The sequence below is a fragment of the Phytophthora sojae genome, assembly GCF_000149755.1.
Source record: "Phytophthora sojae unplaced genomic scaffold PHYSOscaffold_7, whole genome shotgun sequence".
In the NCBI taxonomy this organism is placed as follows: domain Eukaryota; phylum Oomycota; class Peronosporomycetes; order Peronosporales; family Peronosporaceae; genus Phytophthora; species Phytophthora sojae.
Window position 1 is genome coordinate 3,661,321 of NW_009258121.1, and position 18,946 is coordinate 3,680,266.

Genomic DNA, 18,946 nt, shown 5'->3' on the forward strand with positions numbered 1-18,946 from the left:
GATGAAGGTTTCAAACAGCTTTCGCTGAGATGGTCGGGACATTTTATACCTTGTTACAATGCCGTCCAGAAACCAAACTGATTCCACCTCAACCTCATCATTTATTTGTCGATTCTCTCCGTGAGCTCTAACCAAGATTCGCTGTTTGGTTCCTTGCCCAAGCGTTTTTGTTGCTTCTTGTTGTGCTGGACTGTGATCGCTGCCACCGCTGTGCCTGCGTCCGACTTGTGGAGTTTACCCCCAAAAGATCCAGAGTGTCTGCCAATGCTGCATGCTAGAGCGTACGACTGAAAAATGACTCTTGGGAGGTACTTATGCATTTTGAATACGTGTTCTTAACTAGGATGACAACAGATTCGACTAATTTACTACTTGGGTACCGCGACGACGATGTTGTGCAGTAGGCACAGCCCGTTCCTCTTGGCGTGCCGCGAGCAGGACGCCACGCTGCACGTGTGAGTGCAAGCCTTGCCCAGTGACACCACCATATCGCTGGGCCTAGACAGCGTTTCTAATAGTCTAAAGACGCCCCTACAAAGAGTTGCGGACCAATTGCAGGCTTGTTGAAGCTATCTACTCGCTGCGGTAGAAAGCTTACAGGTTCCAGACCCTTTTAGCCGGAGACGGGTGCCATAAGGTACTAGCCTGGTTTGCGTCTCAGTGCAGGGTGTAAGGCTTAGCTCCATTGAGTTTAATGAAAGCAGAAGACCTTCAATTCTTGAGCTTTGTATTTGTGTCGGTTTGATTCTTACGTACATGCATGCACACTGTAAAGAATGATCAGACCAGTATTCCGGGCTTGGTTGAGCTACTTATTCGCTCCTTCTGGCAAGCTCCTTGAGCAGGTCACCCGTTGAGAGCGCCTCCAGGTCAACAGCAGGCACGTCCAGCCAGTCGACGGGGTTCTTGAGCACGTCGAGGGTCTTCTCCTCCCACGATCCGGGCGCAGGTTTGTTCATGTACTCCCAACGCGCAGTCAGCGGGAGCGACATGAGGATCGACTCGACGCGAGATCCAGGAGTCAGCAGACCGAACTTGGTGCCGCGGTCGTACATGATGTTGAACTCGACGTAGCGGCCACGGCGGATCTGCTGCCACTCCTTCTGCTGCTTGGTGAAGGGCATGTCCTTGCGCTTCTTGATGATCGGCAGGTAGGCGTCCAGCATGGAGTTGGCGCAGCTGCGGATCATCTGGAAGTTCTCCTCGGACGTGTCCGTGAGGTCATCGAAGAAGAAGCCGCCGATGCCGCGTCCCTCCTGACGGTGCGGGATGTGGAAGTACTCGTCGCAGGCCTTCTTCCACTTGGGGTAGATGGCAGGGTCGCGCTTGTCCAGCTGCGTCTTGTACACGGCGTGGAAGTGGCGCGCGTCCTCCTCGAAGAGGTAGCTGGGCGTCAAGTCGGCGCCTCCGCCGAACCATCCGATCTTCTTGGGCTTACCGTCCTTGTCCAGGTACCCGGTCTCCACCTCGAAGTAGCGGTAGTTGAGGTGGATCGTGGGCGCCATGGGGTTGTGCGGGTGCATGACGAGGCTCACGCCGCAGGCGTAGAAGGGCAGCTCGGCGCCCTCCTTGAGGTCCTTTCCCCTCGCCGTCATCTGCTTCACAGCAGCAGGCGGCAGCTTGCCGTGGATGATGGAGACGCCCACGCCAGCCTTCTCGAAGACGTTGCCGTCCTGCAGGATGCGGCTGCGGCCGCCGCCGCCGTGGCCCTCGCGCTCCCACTTGTCCTCGCGGAACTTCTTGCCGTCTACAGCCTCGATGCCGGCGCAGATCTCGTCCTGCACGCGCATGATCAGCGCCTCCATGCGCTTGGGCAGCGGCGCCTTGGTGTCGAACTCGATGCTGCTCTTGGGCACCTTGTCCTGCGACAGCGGCTGGTACAGGAACTCGGACGTGGGGATGGCGGCGGCCTTGCAGCGGCTCGACTCCTGCTGCTGCGCCAGGTACGACGCCCCCAGCGCGGCGGGCAGCACGGCCGCGGCCATCCACGGCCGCGAGGGCTTCAGCAGCGAGCGAAAGTGACGCATGCTCGCGATTACAAATCTCGGACTGAACCTGCGGCTGCCAGCAAAAGTATCCGCACGTAAAGACACGCACTGCGCACTTAACCGACGGTATTGGTTTTTTGTTAAGTACGAAGGCGATACGTTGAAGTGGTGCGTGGCCACCCGAGGCGCGAGCTTCGGGTCAGAGCTAGCGTTAGACCGGTGATTTCAGGCTAGAAGGTGGAGTGATGCGGACTTTTGCTAGCGTGGCGATGCGACCAAGGACTGGATCGAGCGCATTGGGGTTTTGTGTTGTTTTGATTTTGTATTTGAGTTGATATCTACAGACACACGAACGACTATCTTCGTGCTAGCAAGCACGCTTTCCACAGGCCGAGGACGCCATCGCTTTAAGGCTCCGACTCGACCTTCAGCCAGTCGACGGGGTGCTTGAGCACCTCGAGGGTCTTGCCCTCCCACGAGTCCTCCTTGGGGGAGTGCATGTACTCCCAGCGGGCCGTCAGCGGGAGAGACATCATGATGGACTCGACTCGCGACCCGGGGGTCAGCAGGCCGAACTTGGTGCCGCGGTCGTACATGATGTTGAACTCAACGTAGCGGCCACGGCGGATCTGCTGCCATTCCTTCTGCTCCTCCGTGAACGGCATGTCCTTGCGGAGCTTCAGGATTGGGATGTACGCGTCCAGCATGGAGTTGGCGCAGTTGCGGATGCACTGGAACGTCTCCTCCGACGTGTCCGTGAGGTCGTCGAAGAAGAAGCCGCCGATGCCGCGGTGCTCCTTGCGGTGCGCAATGTAGAAGTACTCGTCGCACGCCTTCTTCATCTTGGGGTACCACGTCGGGTCGCGCTTGTCGAGCTGCGTCTTGTAGACCGTGTGGAAGTGGCGCGCGTCCTCCTCGAAGAGGAAGCTCGGGGTCAGGTCGGCGCCTCCGCCGAACCAGCCCACCTTCTTGGCGTTGCCCTGCTCGTCTTTGCCGACCTCGATTTCGAAGTAGCGGTAGTTGAGGTGGATCGTGGGCGCCATGGGGTTGCGCGGGTGCATGACGAGACTGATGCCGCACACGTAGAACGGCAGGTCCTTTCCGGGCGGCAGCTCGGCGTTGCGCTCCGTCATCTGCTGCGCGGCGGCAGCAGGCAGCGTGCCGTTGATGATGGACACGGCCACGCCGGCCTTCTCCATGACGTTGCCGTCCTGCAGGATGCGGCTGCGGCCGCCGCCGCCACCCTCGCGCTCCCACTTGTCGGTGCGGAACTTCTTGCCGTCCACAGCTTCAATGCCGGCGCAGATCTCGTCCTGCACGCGCAGGATCACGTGCTCCATGCGCTTGGGCAGCGGCGCGGACGTGTCGAACTCGATGCTGTCCCTGGGCACCTTGTCTTCCGACAGCGGGTGGTACAGGAATTCGGGCGTGGTGGAGCTGGTGGTGGCCATCTTGGAGCGCGGTTGTAGTCTTGATGCGGAGGAGGCGAAAGCGAGACTGAGGCGCAGCCTCGTGGCCGCACATTGGCGGGGGCGTGCAGATAGATGGCACACATGCACGCCGAGGCAGCCAAGACAAGCGGAGCGCGAGCGCAGCGAGAAACGCAGCGAGGCAATCGTGCAGAGCAGGGCTGCGACTTGCACAGTGCAAGCAGTGCGACTTGCACTTCACGGTGGATATGTTGCCCTTTTGGCGCTGCACAAGTCGCAGATATCGATTTCGAAGAGTGTGACGTGGTCCACTGGGCGTTCATTTTGACCAGCGCAGAGGCGTCCGCCATGGAAAGGAGGTGCCAGTGTTTGTCTGTGCGACTGCAGATCTCCGGTGCTCGTCGCTTTGGGTAAGGTTGAGATCGCCGCACGATGGTCGCCACCACAAACTAAACGCATTTAACGGATCCTCGGAGCTACACTCTTGATCCACCAGTACAAATGTCACTATCCCATGCACTTGCACAAGGTATTGAGTGACATAGGTTTTAATGACAACTAGTCCTTGACATCGATGTGATGGATACACAGAGTATAAGATTGTAAAAGTTTATACGGGCCAGTTGTCAAAACTGTAAGCCGTCGTACAGCCGAGTTGTTCTGATCCGCGTCATGAGCATGCGTCCTCCGCCGCAGTCCGAGATGGCCGAGCGCCTGGTGAACGCGCCGCAGATGCAGCGCGATCTGCAGCGCGCGCGCGAGGAGAACGCGTATCTGCGCGCGCAGCTCAAGCAGCAGGGCGCGGCCGGCACCGGCGCGCTGCCGTCGCGAGACAGCGCCAAGAAGACGCGCGCCAAAGACGACGCGGCCGACGCCGACTTCGACCGGGCGCTGGCGCGGCGGCAGGCGCGTCTGGACTCGGCCGCCACCAGCAGCGGGAGACTGGCCGCCAACCTGGAGCTCAAGAGCGCCAACGACCGCGTGGCGCAGCTGGAGCGGCAGCTCCTGGACGCCGAGGAGACCATCTGCCACCTCAAGGCCGAGAAGCTCGCGGCGGTGCGAGACGTCGAGCGGCTCAGCGCGGCCAGAGAGCGGCGAGGTACCAGCAGGAGAGAGGACACCGAGGAGCAGCGCAGACTCGTGCTGGAGCTGGAGACGAGGTTGGCCGAGCAGAAGCAGGCCCACGCCCTCGAGCAGGAGCAGCGCATGGCCGTCATTAGGGACCAGGAGCTGGAGCTCAAGACGCTGCGCGCGCAGTTGGAGGAGAAGACGCAGCAATACAAGGAGCTGCGGCAGCGACACATCGACCTGCTGGAGCTGGACGACCAGGTCATGGTCAAGCAGAGCGTCACCAGCGGCCAAAGTCAGTTCAGCATCTACGGAGAAGACAGCGACGAGGACGAGGACGCCAAAGCGACCAAGCCTAAAAAGGATAAGACTGGGCGCGCGCGAGCCCCCGCTGATGCGGACTCAATTGACCCCAAGTGGAAAGAGGAGCTGGTGCGCCACCCGACGCCGCACTTCGACCTCGAGTCGCCGGAAGTCGCCTACATCCTGCGCGCGTGGACGAAGAACATCAAGAAGATGCGCTACTTGCGCCGCTGGCTCATACAGGTGGTGTCCACGAAGGGCCCGCTGCCGGAAGACTTCCCCATGGGCGTTGAGCTGCCTCGCCTGCCGCCGGAGGTGCGAGACGGGTTCCTCACCCTTATACTGCCGCTGCTGCGAAAGCAGACCCAGCGAGAGATCCTAGCTCACTCCCGTCTGTACAATGACGGAGTTCACACCGATTTGCGTTTCCGTGTTGTGCCGCGTGATTAACTTAATCAAGATCGTTGCTGTTTGATGTCGATCACCGCAGCTCTAGGTCGCAGTATTCTTGTGTAATCTCCTTTATGACGCTTGCTAGCTGGCTTTGAAGACGCTCTATCCCTTCTTGTGAGGCCAGGTGCACATTGGCACCGGCACTTTTCGAGCGGCTAGTATTTAACGTCTCCCAAGACCGTTGGGATCGGAGAAAGAGCTTCTGCGGGTCGAACAGCTCGCGCGTCTGCACTTCAAGGGTGAACTTCTCCGCTTTTGTCTCCATCTGCTGCACCCGCGAGCGAGACTTTTGGCGACTCGACCACTTCTCCCACTCCGCTTTATAGCCCTGTTCGATCTGCTGGATCTGGGTCGCGTGGGCTTGGAACAGCGTCTGCACTTCCTGGATCTGCGCGTACAGCGCTGAGTAGGTAGTATTTTCTATTGGGCTGACCGTGGATTCAACGTCACCGCCACTATTCATCGACAGCACAAGACCGTTGATCCACTTGTAGAAGAGAGCTTCGTCTTCTGTCATCTGAACACTGCCATCAGCAGTTAGTACGCTTGACCACCACTTCACGGATACAGCCGCAACGAACCTTTGCGATAGTACTCGCACTTGATCAACCAGTTGTGAAGTTGGTCCAGCTAAGAGGTCGAGCACGTAAGCTGGAATCAGCTCGTCCTGGTGCTCTTCAGGCTTGTTCTGCATCATCTCAAGACGCTTCACCAACCGTTCGTGGTAGCGTGCGTAGGCCTCCATCTCATTCAGGTGGCCTTGCAAGCGACCAAGCACGCTATGCAACTGGTGGACTTGACCGTCCAACGGCATCACCCGATCATTGGTGAATGTACCGGAGGAGATAACGTCTGCCGCAACTTCAGACACGCTCTCAGCATCAACGTCAACATCCTATACAACAGCAATACGAACTCAGACCACGCCAGCCAATATCTCGGGCGGAACAAACAAGTACTGACGTTGGGGAACGGCGGCAAACGCGCCTGCTTTGACCCTGTGCACCTCTGTACCGCAGCGATTCCAACATAAAGAGTTCTTCTGTTAGCAAACGCAGAAGCAACATCTAAACGCTGACATCCACATTGCACGTACTTCCAAAATATACCGCTGCTGCTTCTCAAAGAACCGCGAAAACGCAACGAGCCACGCAAAGGCGAGCAGCAGAACTTGGCTTGACGGACGTGCAGCATCGGAATAAAACGCTGTACACACGAACCCCCACTCGTAAAGGTAAAACTTCACCAGCTCCATCTGGACGGCTACGTATCATATCACCATATCGTTAGCAATTGGAATGGCAAGTGCAACTCGCTCAACGCCACGCACCGTGCAGCTTTGGGTCTAGTAGACCGCTCTCCACTGCCTCCTTACTGTTCAACCGCTCCATTTCCTGCATGTCCACTTCGAAGTCGGCCAGCATCACTAGTACTAAATCGTGCAGCAGTCTCCACAGCGCCCAGTATTCCCGCTGCAGCATAAAATAAAACCAATGTGTCAATGCTCGATCAAGTATCTTTGCACTCCCTCTGGCAGTTCGCACCTCCGTCGTCTGATTCTTCTTGGCCTTGCGCAGCACATCCGTCGACACATAGCGCACCCCAATGGACTCCAGTCCCAGACGCAGCAAGTAGCCGAAGCGCGGCGTGTGCGAGCCGTCGGCGGCAGCAGAGCTGCGCTTGATCATGGCACTTACCTTCTGTCATGTCGTATGCAAGAGGATGGTATTGATGTGTGCTGCACTTCAGATTAGTGAACACGGGCGGAACGTGCACACGAGACCGAAACCGAGTTAACACTGCCATGCACGGCAACCCCGCCGGCACCAAGACTAAGCTAAGCCGGCGCGACTCCATTGAGGTGCGACAAGCAACGGCAAGCTTCGCGAGCAAAACGCGCGACGGCTCCGGCGGCGCCGAACCCTGCTAGTTGGAGCCCTGATTTTTGAGTGCCCTGCAACTTGCGCCAGGCCCTGGCCTGGACGCTATCGTTCCAGTCCACGAGGCCCGTCCATTTCGGACTGAGTCGGAGGAGGCAACGGGAGGATCGGGAGGGCTCCTTAATCGGCCTGGCCGACACCCGCAAGACAATATCAGCTGACCGGGAACCAAGTGCGAGACGAAAGCAAGCTTCCAAGGCCTGAATCGTCCAGACCAGGCAGCGGCGGTGGAACACGTTGCTGCTTGCCGCCACTGCAATGCCAGCGCTGCTGGACGGACGCAAATTGAAGAGGACAGGCGCGCGCGTCTATGCAGCCAGAACCCGCCCTAACCGATTCTTGAAGTGATCATTTTCGACAACTTTGTATGGGTAAATGTATGCCCGAAAAGTCCATACATTTCCCCATACTAATGCTGGAAGATACGTTTCACTTGTATGCCGTAGCGTCGACCGGACACCAGCAGCTCGACCCAAGGACGCAGCCATGCAGCATGCCTGCGTTCCAATCGCCATCGCCGCCGCCATCGCCACCCGCAAGACCTCCACACCTATATTCTGCCAGCACCCTCGCCATGGCCTCCATCTCGACAAGAAGCAGAGCAGAGAGAAAGAAGCGCCCGCCGATCTTCCCATGTCCCGCAACGGTTTCGCGGCGGCTGAGCCCATCCCCATCCGCTCAATTGCACTCCGCACTCCGGTCTCAGTTCCCAATTCGCCGCCTCCGAGCCACTTCACCCCCACTCCACCACACACCACTCGCCATGGCCCCCACCGTGCAAGTTTCTGCTGAGCCCTCGACGTCGAGCGCTGCCGACCGCTACCAGGGGCTGGCCGCCTCCTCCCGATCCCGCGCGCGGGCCGCGCACCGCGTTCGCCTGTGCTACCGGGACGAGGCCTATCGCCAGCGCACCGAGGCGCGCACCAAGTGTCTCATCGCGGACGCGACGTCCCCCACGAGCTCCAGCACGAGCGTGCTGCTGGCCAAGAAGGCGCTCAAGTACCGCAAGGTCTACGACCGCATGACGGGCGTGGACGTGAACGACCCCAACTTCAACGTGTTCGAGTTCCTGGGCGTCGACTGGTGCAAGACACCGTCCGTCGAGACCTCGAGCCACGTATGAGCGACGGGCAAACACCCTCACTATTTATTGTCTGCCGCCCACGTCGCTGAGCGCTGCGCTGCGTTGGCGGACGCAATGGAGTACAGTAGCCAAGCGTACATTTGCGCATATATCGAGATCTTATCGTAACCTTGAATAATGCACTGTACTGTACATGCGCACGTATCCATCCCTGCCTTGCTCTGTTTTTCCAGGATTTGACTTCAACTTGAAGGCACAACCTTAACCATTTAGATAATGTGCTCACGGTGCGGCACCGTCGGTGCCCAGCGTCCTCCATGGAGTAGGCACTGCCCACACCACCTACCTGGTACTGCAGTCGAGCAGCTCCATTTGTCTTGTCTTCCAGTGGAATCAATTATCATCGGCATCACCGGCCAGGCGCGACTTGTTGTTAGTGTTGGCTGCGTCTTCCGAATCCAAGATTCAAGTTTACTTTTGTTACGAAGTTTACTCTGCCTCGATGAATCATGCGCACACAAGGATTTCCCCTTTTCATTCGGGCTGCATTGATTCGGGTGGCCACCGTAAAGGAAGAAAAATTCCTTTGGTACTGGGACTGCGAAGTATTTTTCTTATACAGTACCTACTCGAGACCTTCATACACAAAAAAGTAGCTCGTGGTGAAGATTTCGAATATGTTGCCTGCAGATTCCATCTACTTACTGCTAGTACCAGCTAACGCGGCCACCATGCACCACACAACACTACTTTTTGCGGGGTAAACCTGTACTGAGTAAACTGAAAACCAGAAAATTGCAGTGTCAGTTTCGAGGTGAAATAGTCATTGGGGAACGGTCACAGCCCAGAATGGCACAAGCTACTGCGGTGAGCCCAGCAGAGTCCGAGGATGCGTCCGCGTGCTACGAAGCATTTGTTCAGCGAAGGCGTGCACGTGGTGAGCTGAGTATTCGAACGCTCGAGGGCTTCCGACGACTTCAAAAGAGATACGGCCAGTTAGCGTCCAAAGGTGCGGCGTCTGATCCTGCAGCAAGCGACGACCAAACTAAAAAGGACAGCGATGTGGTAGCTACCGAGCAGCGTACTATCGTGGATGTATATTTCAACCCCAAGATTTCGAGAGTGATTACTGAAACGTGCTGGTGTTTGGCACATTTTGGCGGCGGTGAGGATCCGAAAGAGCAAAAGGTGAGAAGGTGTCTGTGATGCACGATACAACAAGAAGTATCTGAATTATTTGAATCGATGCTTGTTTATAGGAGTGTGCAGGCCTGATCCTTGGTGCCGAGAAGTATTCGACTTTTAACTTTCGTTTTCTTCAGTGGGTCTTCCCAGAACTGCCGCGTAGAGAAGCTCAGCAGCTCGTGCAAAGAGATTGGGAACATGATCGCGAGTTTGATGAGCGCCAAGGTGACGGTGGACTGAGTCTGCATGGGTTTAAATTATCGCTTCTGGACCTTGTCATCTCCTGCACAGTATGTCGTCGTGTTTGATCCTGTTCAACGACTTATTTTGTGCCTATTTAACAGTCTAGTGAATTTGTAGGATTGTACCGTGAACAAGTGTCTAGAGTTCCTCAACCTGATGGCTCGCTGGTTGCAGCACTCCCTGCCTCCGTATCCTACGGTCGATGCGATCCCACAAGCCGTTAAAGACTTGGTAGAAGCCAGAAAGACCATCGCTTCCGAGTCCACCCATGCCAAATCGACCCCAGCTCCCATCGCGTGGGAAACCATTCCTTTATCCATGATGGCTCCTTGTCAGATTGGCCATGAAGGCCTTTACTGCGAGCTAAAGGTAGGGAAATGGCTGCAATTGACCACAGTTTGGTTCACCTCACGCAACAACTTAACATTTTCTTTGGTTTCGATTGTATCTCAGGCGCAAGTTTGTTCAGCACCATTGACTATTATGGTTCTGGCTGCCGATGAAAAGTATGTGCATGTTGAGGTTTGTTAATTGAAATCGTGAGCACGACAGAATTCTGACCCTCTTGCTGTTGTTGTACGACAGCCCTATCGAACTCCTGCTGTCTACCAATTCCAAGCTACTTGTCACGAAAAGTAGCAACCACGTAGATGCTTATCGGAAGGTCACATCAGCTAACGTACTCTGTGGAGAACTGAAAAGACAAGGATATTGGACGTTCTGCATGAATCCGGGCACACCGCTGATCCTGACGGTCCCGAATGAAAGCATCAGTCGTCACTCGAAAGCTCTATACGCTTACTTTCGCGCCTTCAACCCTGACAAGCAGCAAGAGCCTCATGGTGATGTGGATAACAACGACAGTCCTCCTCCGCAAGCACCAGCTTCGTCGTCTGTAACTCTGTTTACGAGTACACCTGAGCATTGTCGCGTTCGCTTTGGTAGCAAGGGCAGCGTACCTCATCGTATGGAGCGCATGAGCGCTCGAATGTTTACAGTGGATCGCTCCGTCACACAAGAAGGCTCGTTCTCGATTCTAGTCACGGCTTCGCTCCTACAGTGCACAAGCGCTGCGGGTGGTGCTGGAGCTGCGGCGGCTGTTTCCAGCACATTTGAGAAAGCGTCAACCTTCATCATAAGAGAAGATCAGTGGACGGATCCCCAAGGAAACAGCAGACACACGGACGCTCACACGTTTATCTTCGTTTTCAAGAGTACCGAACCCGCTGAACCAACAAAAAAGACCGGGCTGAAGGAGCACGAAGCTACACTTCCACAACAATGGTTCACGTCATTGAGTGCTGCGAACGAGACCAAAACCATCGTGGTTGAGCGAAATCTTGCCGCCGTCTCGAAAAATAGTGAGCATAAGAACGAAGGCACTAGTGAAGCAGAATCTCAGCGACGAGACGTTTATCAGCTCTTCGTCTTCACACTCCATGGAATATTTATCGAAGTGTCCTGCACTGCCGCACCTGTGCTAACCAAAGAACCAGGAAGCGGCGATGGCGATTCGGCGGATTCAGAGGGCAGCGACGCCAACGACCATAACGCGTTATCCATGATTTCAGAAACGCCCTTGACCAGCGTCGAGCTACTGAAAGAGCTTCTACTGCTGCAGAAGATGCGGCAGAACCAAAGCACATCGGAAGCCTTACCGGATATTGTCATTGGCACTCAAGTGACCACGACTAAACCGGTTACTATAGCGGAGTCGCTTCGAACCAAGGTATAGAGATTATGAAAAAGGTGCTAGCAGGTACAATACTCACTCTCTTTGTTGCGTTCGCTATAGGTTCTTCGCTCGCGTCAAGATGAATACCACGATCGCTTCGTTCAGCTCGAAGCCGCAATTCGCGAAAAGCTCGTCGAGTGCAAGCAACGGCGGCCAATTGCGACGCCAGCGCAAGCCTCCGAAAGTGTCTCCAACATAGAAGTCGCGAGTCCACCGTCGCCAACCTCAGAACTCGATAAGCGCGTGAGCCTTTTGACGACGTTCTTCCACGAGATGGCAGTGCACCAGCCGAAACTCGACGAGTTACATGGCAGCGCTGCCGAAGCAGCGGAGGCAGCGGCGGAAGAGCTGCTGCTCAAGCGGTTCGGCGACATGTTCAACACGGATGAAAACCTGCAGAGCACTCTGGATGAGGAGAAATGGAGTACAGACACGGCTAAAGTTGCGCGTCGACGCAGCTCAATCGCTACGAATCTGCCCAGGGCGATGCAAGCGGAGGAGGTCACAGGGACCCGAGACCAAATCGACGAGGGGAAGTACCCGTGGACGTTCGAGGACTACGAGAATACGGCGCAATACATCGAACAGCTGATGGTAGACATCGAAACCCACGAGACGCAGCAACAAGAGGTGCAAGACGCCGCTGAAGCCGAGCGCAGACAAGCTGTGATGGCGCAGCTCGTCGCCTCGTGGCAGTATACGCAGCACCGAGTGAACAAGGCGGCAACGCGTCAACGCGTGCGTGAGATTGAGCAGAGGCGGCGCAGTCAGTGGCTGCAGTCTCAGCGCGTCCAGGTGTACGGCGCTGTTACGTCTGCAAAACGTGGTGACAGGCCAGAGCGCACAGCCTTCGTCCTACCCAAGCAACGGTTCCTCGTCCAAGAGGAGTCCCTCCCCTCGACTGCAGTATGGGAGGTGCCTACTTCACCGGCTACCGAGGCAACATCACTGGTATCAGGAGCACTCGCTGCGGCTGGCCTTGTCAGTCCTGCTAGACCCAGGTCGCGTCGTGAAGACGCTCGCCACCAAACTTCGACCAAAATCCTGCCACGTCGTCCACCTCAGCGCCCTATGACGGTGGCCACACCAGAGCGCGCAAGCAACGTCACCGCATTGCGGTCTGCTGCGCTCTCGCGGGCTCGCGTACGGCGCATTCGCAGCGCGCACTCGAATTATCGAGGAAGTTCTGCTCAGACTGCATCGTCTCCGACGGAAACAGCTCAGCAAGAAGCACAAGTGGCGCCCCAACACGGGCAATCGCTGGTATCTGACAACCATGCGCCGCCAGCAAACTCGTCCAAGACGGCTGATACTCGTCGTAACGACGACAACACTCAGCTCCACGCCATCTCGAGCATTCAAAACCTATTAGTCGCGCCCCCAGACGACACGGTAGATACCGGCGGATCAACATCTCTGGCAACCGCGATACTTTCCGGTGACCAAGCAGAAGTTGAAAACTGGGTGACAACTGATACTGGGAGTATTCCACGAGAGCGAAGCACTGCAAGGCCACCAGCACGGAAAAAGAAGCTCAAGAAGAAGCAGCGCTCAGCCAGTATCGTGCGCTTCCAACGTCGAGTTCAGGAGCTGGTATCGATTTCAGCTCAACTGCAAGCTGCCGCCGAGCAAGAACGGAGGCAGGCTCAAGGTGTCGATGAACTCAGTAGTGTACCATTCCTGGCAACTCGCAGCACAAAACCAGTGTCTAATAAATAACGCTGCGCGTCTTGCCCACGTTCTCGCGACCATTCCAGATTGCAGTTTAGATTGTCCAGCAGACGACTTGACTTGAACTCCCCGCAAGTTGGGCTCCGACTTCATAAAGTGCCTCCTGCTGCGCGTTCGAGTATCGGCACAGCAATGGAAGTGGATCCGCTTGGCGGTTGGAAGCTGCAGCTTTCGCCCGTTGATGCTCGAATGCTTCGCTTTGTACTGCAGGCTTTGTTCGTGTTCCCTCCGCCACCGTTGAACGCTGCCCCGTACGACCCCAAGAAGCTTCGTCAGTCAATTGACCAGCTCCTTGAGGAAGATTTCCCCTTCTTCAAAGACGCTCAACGCGTTCGCGACGGGGAAAGTGGTGAGTTTTGGCTTCATTCTCGACATGGAGCACAAGTGAACCAACTTATCGAGGTCCAGGAGCTTCCAGAATTGACCAGGATGGACGAAGTACTCGAGACCACCCCTCTCCACTTCATCCCAGCAAGATCCGAGACCCAAGTTCTCTCTGTCAAGTGCTGTCAGCTTATCGACGGTACTCTAGTCATTGGAGTGGATGCAGATCATTGTGTCGTGGACGCCGAAGGACTCGCTCTCTTTATGAAGCGATGGAGCTGCCACTACTACGGCGTAACAACAGCAGACTCCACCTCTGTCTGCCTTAGTCATGGCCGTAGCCAACTGATTCCACTAAGTCCATACTCGTCGACGATGACTCATCCAGAGTGCGCATGCGTCTGCCACGCTTCAACTCAAAGCCCACACCCAATGCCACCAAGACTCTCAACCTTTACAACCAGCCAGCAGCGCCTCCACCTGTCGCCCACAGAGCTAAAGAACCTGAAGACTTTTGCTTCTCTCGGCGACGAGACCTCACCGATCAGCACACTCGACTGTGCGAGTGCTCTCTTGACGTGGCTGATCACGCGCAGCAGAGGACACAGCGACGCCGTCCAAGTCTCCACCGCAGTCAACCTTCGACGCCGAATGCAGCCGCCACTACCGCGTAATTTCACGGGCAACGTTGTGCTCCCAGCGCTGTCACGCCACCCAGCCCAAGACTTCCAAGCCTCAAGCTCAGGCCCAAGTGCCAGCAGTTTGCACTCCATCGCTCGACGCGTTCGTGAATCCATCGCCAGATTCGACGACGAGTACATCCGCGACACAGTCTCGCTGCTAGCAGCTCACCCAGACCCAGATGCTCTCCAGCCTGCGCTGCGTCTCCCAGGCGGCCCGGATCTCCTCTTCTCGTCCTGGCGAGGCCTCGGCCTGAGAGACGTCAACTTCGGCTCGAGACCGACGTACGTCGGCCCGCCGACGCTCGTCAATCCCATCGATGGAGTCGTCGTCTTCCTCGAATCAGTCGACAACCGGCCAGGACTCGACGCTCTCGTGTTCCTGGAGCACCAGGCCATGCACTAGCTGCTCGAGCTGTGGCAACAACGCGTGAACTTGCCGCGTTTGCGCATACGCCGCCACGATTCGACTTGACTCCCTCTCAGTTGCTAAAAAGATACCGAACATGGGCAAGATCGAGGAGCGTTTGGCCGAGCTCGGCTACGAGCTGCCCGCCGCGGGTGCGCCCAAGGGCAACTACGTCAACGTGGTGCGCACGGGCGACTACATCTACACCGGTGCGTGCCATACACAAGCTCTCGTTATCCTATCAGCTCTGACGGTGTGTCATTCGTGTCAATAGCTGGCCACCTGCCCGTGACGGCTGCGGGCGAGCTCATCACTGGCAAACTGGGCAAGGACCTGACCACGGAGGAGGGATACGCCGCGGCGCAGCGCGTTGCGTTGGCTCTGCTGGCCACGCTCAAGAGTACGTGGCTGGAAGGCAGTCCAGTGATGGATGTGTTATTTACTGGAGACCGTGGCTGACTGGACATTGCCGTTGTTGTTGCTACTGCTACCAGAGGAGCTGGGCGAGCTGGGCCACATCAAGCGCGTGGTGAAGCTCACGGGCTTCGTCAACTGCGTGGACACGTTCACGGCCCAGCCGGGCGTGATCAACGGCGCGTCGGACGCCGTGGCCGCCATCTTCGGCGACAAGGGGAAGCACGCGCGCTCGGCGGTGGGCACCAACGCCCTGCCGCTCAACGTGGCGGTGGAGATCGAGGCCGTCGTGGAGGTGGAGGCCGGCGCGCCCTCGCTCACGTGAGCGATGCTGTAGCTGCAGATGACATGAGAGTAAGGCTCCCCTCCCTTGCATCAAGACTGCAGGGCAGGGCAGCGGAATAATAATCCCAGCGTGTGACCACATAGTACACTGTACTTGCCATCGGAGGCTTGGCAACGGTTGTCATTGCCACCACGACAACGTGCTCAAGCAGGATAAAACCCCTCAAGATATGCTCGCAAGGCCCGGTCTCACTAAAATTTTTTTACACAGGTCTCCACATACTAAAACCAAGAAGTCGAGAGTCAGCAAAAGCATTCGGATCATAAACTCTCACAAGCACTCGTGAGTTGCTCTGCAGTAAAGCTCACGCAGCATCCAAATGGCTCCCGCCGCAGTGACGCCGCAGCTCTGACGCCGCATCGAGTCTCAGCTTGGTCCATTTCCCCGCTGTCTCTCGATCTCCAAGTCCATGGTTTCGACCGAGTCCTCGGCGGCTTCAACGGCAACAGTCTCCTCCACTCTGCGATGGCGGGCAGTTCAGGGCAAAGACGCCCCTGATACCTTGGCGTTCGGCACTGCAGATGAAGAGGAAGAGATCCGCACGAAACTCGACCGCAGCCACGCCGCAGACGACGAGAAGTGCAGGTTGTTGCTGCCCGAAGCTCCGCAGCTCACTCTGGAGTGGAGGGACTTGGCCCTCCGCGTCCCCGTTGCCAATGAGCCGGGCGCGATGGACAAGGTCATTCTGCACGACGCCAATGGCGTCGCCCGACCCGGGGAGCTGCTGGCCATCATGGGGCCGTCGGGCGCTGGCAAGAGCTCGCTGCTGGACTGTTTGTCCGGGAGGAATGGCAATGCTGAAGGCCGCATCATGATCAATGGGGTGGAAGGGTGGACACCCAAGCGCCGCAGAATGGTGGCGTACGCCATGCAGGACGAGTTGTTCCATGCCACGCTAACGGTGCGGGAGCATTTGGTGTTCCAGGCGAGGCTGAGGCTCGGTGGACAGGTGAGCAAGAAGGGGTGCCTGGATCGAGCGAATGCGGTCATCGAGGAGCTGGGGCTCACGGGCTGCAGGGACACGCTGATCGGAGGGTGGATGCTGCGCGGCATCTCCGGCGGCGAGAGGAAGCGGCTGGCGTTCGCGTCGGAGATTCTGACGAACCCGGCGGTGCTGTTTGTGGACGAGCCGACGTCGGGACTCGATAGCTGCATGGCGCGTGCTGTGGTGGAGCAGTTGATGCAGCTCGCGACCAAGCGCACAGTCGTGACTGCGATCCACCAGCCGTCCTCGGAGGTGTTTGCTCTCTTTGATCGGCTATATCTGCTTGCGGAGGGCGCGACGGTGTTTGAGGGGCCTCCGTGTGAAGCCATTTCGCATTTCGCTTCGCTGGGACTTCCATGCCCGCAGTTTATGAATCCTGCAGACCATTTCATGGAGCAGCTTGTGGTGCTGGAGCGAGCGACGGACCACGAAGGATTGGCCCGGGTCCAGCGCCTGAAGGATACGTGGGCTGAGCAACAGCAAAAGCATCAAGCTCAACAGCCGAGCGGTGGCAACGCGGCTACATCTACGTGGGCGATAAAGCAGGCCCTTCCATCGACAGACGCAGTTGATGTTGTAGTCTACGAAGTGGAAGGACGCGAGGAGAATGACGTTGAAGGTCCCGAGTACGACTACGAGAGCGCGCATCTACCGCTTTGGGGCCAGATTGAAGTTCTCGCACATCGTAATGCGCTCCGACTGGCGCGAGACCCCATGGCCTTCCGTCTGCAGGTGCTGCAGACGTTCATCTTCGCGTTCCTGCTGGGGCTCATCTACTTCCAGCTCCAGATAGATCAGAAGGGCATCCGCAACTTCTCAGGCGCCTTCTTCTACATCGTGACGGACCAAGTGTACTCCGCTTCGATGCCTGCTATCATCTCTGTGCCCGTGGAGCTCCCTATCGTCTACCGCGAGCTGGACGTGGGTCTGTACCGTATCGGCGCGTGGTTCCTCGCCAAGAACCTCTGTGAGTTGCCGTCACAATTGGCGCTGCCCACGCTCAACCTCGTCCCGATCTACGTGCTGATCTTCGGCTTCTTCGGCAGTCCAGGCTTCTGGGTGTTCATGCAGATGCTGGTACTACTGGTAGCGATGAACAGCTCGTGCGTGGCATTCGGTTACGCTGTCTCGTGTATCTGCCGTCGCGTGGACATCGCCCCCATTGTGGGCAACATCGTCATCATGCCCCTACTTCTGCTTGGAGGCATGTTTGTAGACCCGGAGCGAGTCCCCGCCATGTTCCGCTGGCTGGAGCTCGTGACCCCCTTCAAGTACGGCTACTTCGGCTTCATGCGCGCGTTCTGGCGCAACGTCGCCAACATCCCATGCAATCTACAAGACGCAACAGCAGACTGCACCCCGATGACAGGACACGACGTGCTACAGGACTACAACATCCCCGACCAGTCCGTCTGGGGCGACGTGTGGAGTTTAATTGGCCTGAGTCTGTTTTTCCGAGCACTCGGCTTCATCGCCCTGCACTTCAGCCTTCGCCACAAGTTGAGCTAGTGTACCACTAAAAATTAAAAAAGTAAATCTTTGGACAACTTAAATCGCGTGCGGGGGGGGGGGGGGGCAATTTGATCCAAACTCCGAACTACCGGTACCCCTCTTTTTTTCGAGAAACTTCAAGTACACCACGTTAACCAGAAATCTATGATGGATTGCTTGCCGCGCCATGTGATCGGTTGTCGTTGCCGCAGGTGGAATCAAGGATTTGGTACAAGTCTCTGCACGATCGACTAAAGCTTAGGGAATGCGGGGTTAGCACATGGATATTATGGGCGTGGATTCTCGACGATCTTAAACGAAGTACCATAGAATGCAATCGCTGTTGCGGTATTGAGCTGCTGTATCGACGAGTTCAAGGTGTGTTGCAGTGTTCCGGAATCCAACAGACCCTTATTTACTGTGATTAACCTCAACTTAGGGCGCCAACGGCCTGTCGAGCACAGATACATGTAGCAAGCCCCCGAAACGCGCGGCAGTCCTCGGTGTGCTCGATGGACTGCAAGCCTTATCGAAGGGACGACTCAGGCTCACCGGCAAAACGAGCCCATTTTTTAGAACGGTCTAAATCTAGAAAGGAGACTTGCAAAAATGGTAGTTACCGACACTGTTGATGTGGCCCCGCCACTGCCTGCTACTGCCCTGGATCTTGCTAGGTAGTTCCGAGCTTTATCTGGGGAAACCGATGACAACAGCGCCTCTGGTTGAGCGCGGAAAAATAGATTTTTAGTGCCGAACAAACATATTCAAACAGCCCTGATCGCAAGGCATACAAAACAGAAGTAGCGCCGGGGCTGGGTCGTGTGGAGTGGGTGTCAACATAAATGTTACACAATGGGGTTCGTAATACAAACACAGTAATATCTGCCCCGTTTCTAGAATTTGAATGTTCTAAAAAGTGGGCCTAATCTGCCGGTGAGCCACGACTCACGCATCTGTACTGTACATGCAAGCACCTGTCAACCTCGAATCCAGTTTGTTTGCAGACTGTCAATCTCTGCTCTAACGTGCGACGTGTTGCCACATGCTAAGGCTCGCCAAAAGCAGGGACAGTCAGTCGATCAGCGGGAAAGATCATGCCTATTCCGCCAACGACATCGTTAGAAAAAGTTGGCAGCA

General features: G+C 56.6%; 9 protein-coding genes across 9 annotated transcripts; 5 read left to right on the top strand and 4 right to left on the bottom strand.

Annotated features, from left to right (window-relative positions):
- Positions 1-714: 714 nt before the first annotated feature.
- On the bottom strand, positions 715-2,027 carry PHYSODRAFT_347458 (hypothetical protein; the record flags this gene model as incomplete). The annotated part of the gene is made up of 1 exon (XM_009534669.1): positions 715-2,027. The coding sequence occupies one exon, from the start codon at positions 2,025-2,027 to the stop codon at positions 813-815; it is 1,215 nt and encodes a 404-aa protein (XP_009532964.1). The 3' UTR covers positions 715-812.
- A 267-nt stretch (positions 2,028-2,294) lies between these two features.
- On the bottom strand, positions 2,295-3,439 carry PHYSODRAFT_563374 (coproporphyrinogen III oxidase; the record flags this gene model as incomplete). Its single annotated transcript, XM_009534670.1, has 1 exon — positions 2,295-3,439. One exon carries the CDS (start codon positions 3,437-3,439, stop codon positions 2,396-2,398), a length of 1,044 nt encoding a protein of 347 aa, XP_009532965.1. The 3' UTR covers positions 2,295-2,395.
- Positions 3,440-4,126: 687 nt separating this feature from the next.
- PHYSODRAFT_563377 (hypothetical protein) lies at positions 4,127-5,239 on the top strand (the record flags this gene model as incomplete). The annotated part of the gene is made up of 1 exon (XM_009534671.1): positions 4,127-5,239. The coding sequence occupies exon 1, from the start codon at positions 4,151-4,153 to the stop codon at positions 5,237-5,239; it is 1,089 nt and encodes a 362-aa protein (XP_009532966.1). The 5' UTR covers positions 4,127-4,150.
- Positions 5,240-5,270: 31 nt separating this feature from the next.
- On the bottom strand, positions 5,271-6,056 carry PHYSODRAFT_517615 (hypothetical protein; the record flags this gene model as incomplete). Its single annotated transcript, XM_009534672.1, has 2 exons — positions 5,271-5,759; positions 5,811-6,056. The coding sequence occupies 2 exons, from the start codon at positions 6,054-6,056 to the stop codon at positions 5,271-5,273; spliced, it is 735 nt and encodes a 244-aa protein (XP_009532967.1).
- A 231-nt stretch (positions 6,057-6,287) lies between these two features.
- PHYSODRAFT_563379 (hypothetical protein) lies at positions 6,288-7,170 on the bottom strand (the record flags this gene model as incomplete). Its single annotated transcript, XM_009534673.1, has 3 exons — positions 6,787-7,170; positions 6,573-6,714; positions 6,288-6,505 (listed from the first exon to the last, which is right to left on the bottom strand). The coding sequence occupies exons 1-3, from the start codon at positions 6,928-6,930 to the stop codon at positions 6,288-6,290; spliced, it is 504 nt and encodes a 167-aa protein (XP_009532968.1). The 5' UTR covers positions 6,931-7,170.
- Positions 7,171-8,038: 868 nt separating this feature from the next.
- Positions 8,039-8,302, top strand: PHYSODRAFT_391310 (hypothetical protein; the record flags this gene model as incomplete). Its single annotated transcript, XM_009534674.1, has 1 exon — positions 8,039-8,302. A coding segment is annotated over one exon (264 nt), but the record flags the coding sequence as incomplete, so codon positions are not given.
- A 4,990-nt stretch (positions 8,303-13,292) lies between these two features.
- PHYSODRAFT_515984 (hypothetical protein) lies at positions 13,293-14,570 on the top strand (the record flags this gene model as incomplete). Its single annotated transcript, XM_009534675.1, has 1 exon — positions 13,293-14,570. One exon carries the CDS (start codon positions 13,293-13,295, stop codon positions 14,568-14,570), a length of 1,278 nt encoding a protein of 425 aa, XP_009532970.1.
- A 100-nt stretch (positions 14,571-14,670) lies between these two features.
- Positions 14,671-15,417, top strand: PHYSODRAFT_347462 (hypothetical protein; the record flags this gene model as incomplete). Its single annotated transcript, XM_009534676.1, has 3 exons — positions 14,671-14,782; positions 14,848-14,973; positions 15,068-15,417. The coding sequence occupies 3 exons, from the start codon at positions 14,671-14,673 to the stop codon at positions 15,310-15,312; spliced, it is 483 nt and encodes a 160-aa protein (XP_009532971.1). The 3' UTR covers positions 15,313-15,417.
- Positions 15,418-15,742: 325 nt separating this feature from the next.
- Positions 15,743-17,827, top strand: PHYSODRAFT_517772 (ABC transporter-like protein; the record flags this gene model as incomplete). The annotated part of the gene is made up of 2 exons (XM_009534677.1): positions 15,743-16,826; positions 16,881-17,827. 2 exons carry the CDS (start codon positions 15,743-15,745, stop codon positions 17,825-17,827), a joined length of 2,031 nt encoding a protein of 676 aa, XP_009532972.1.
- Between the last annotated feature and the right edge of the window lie 1,119 nt (positions 17,828-18,946).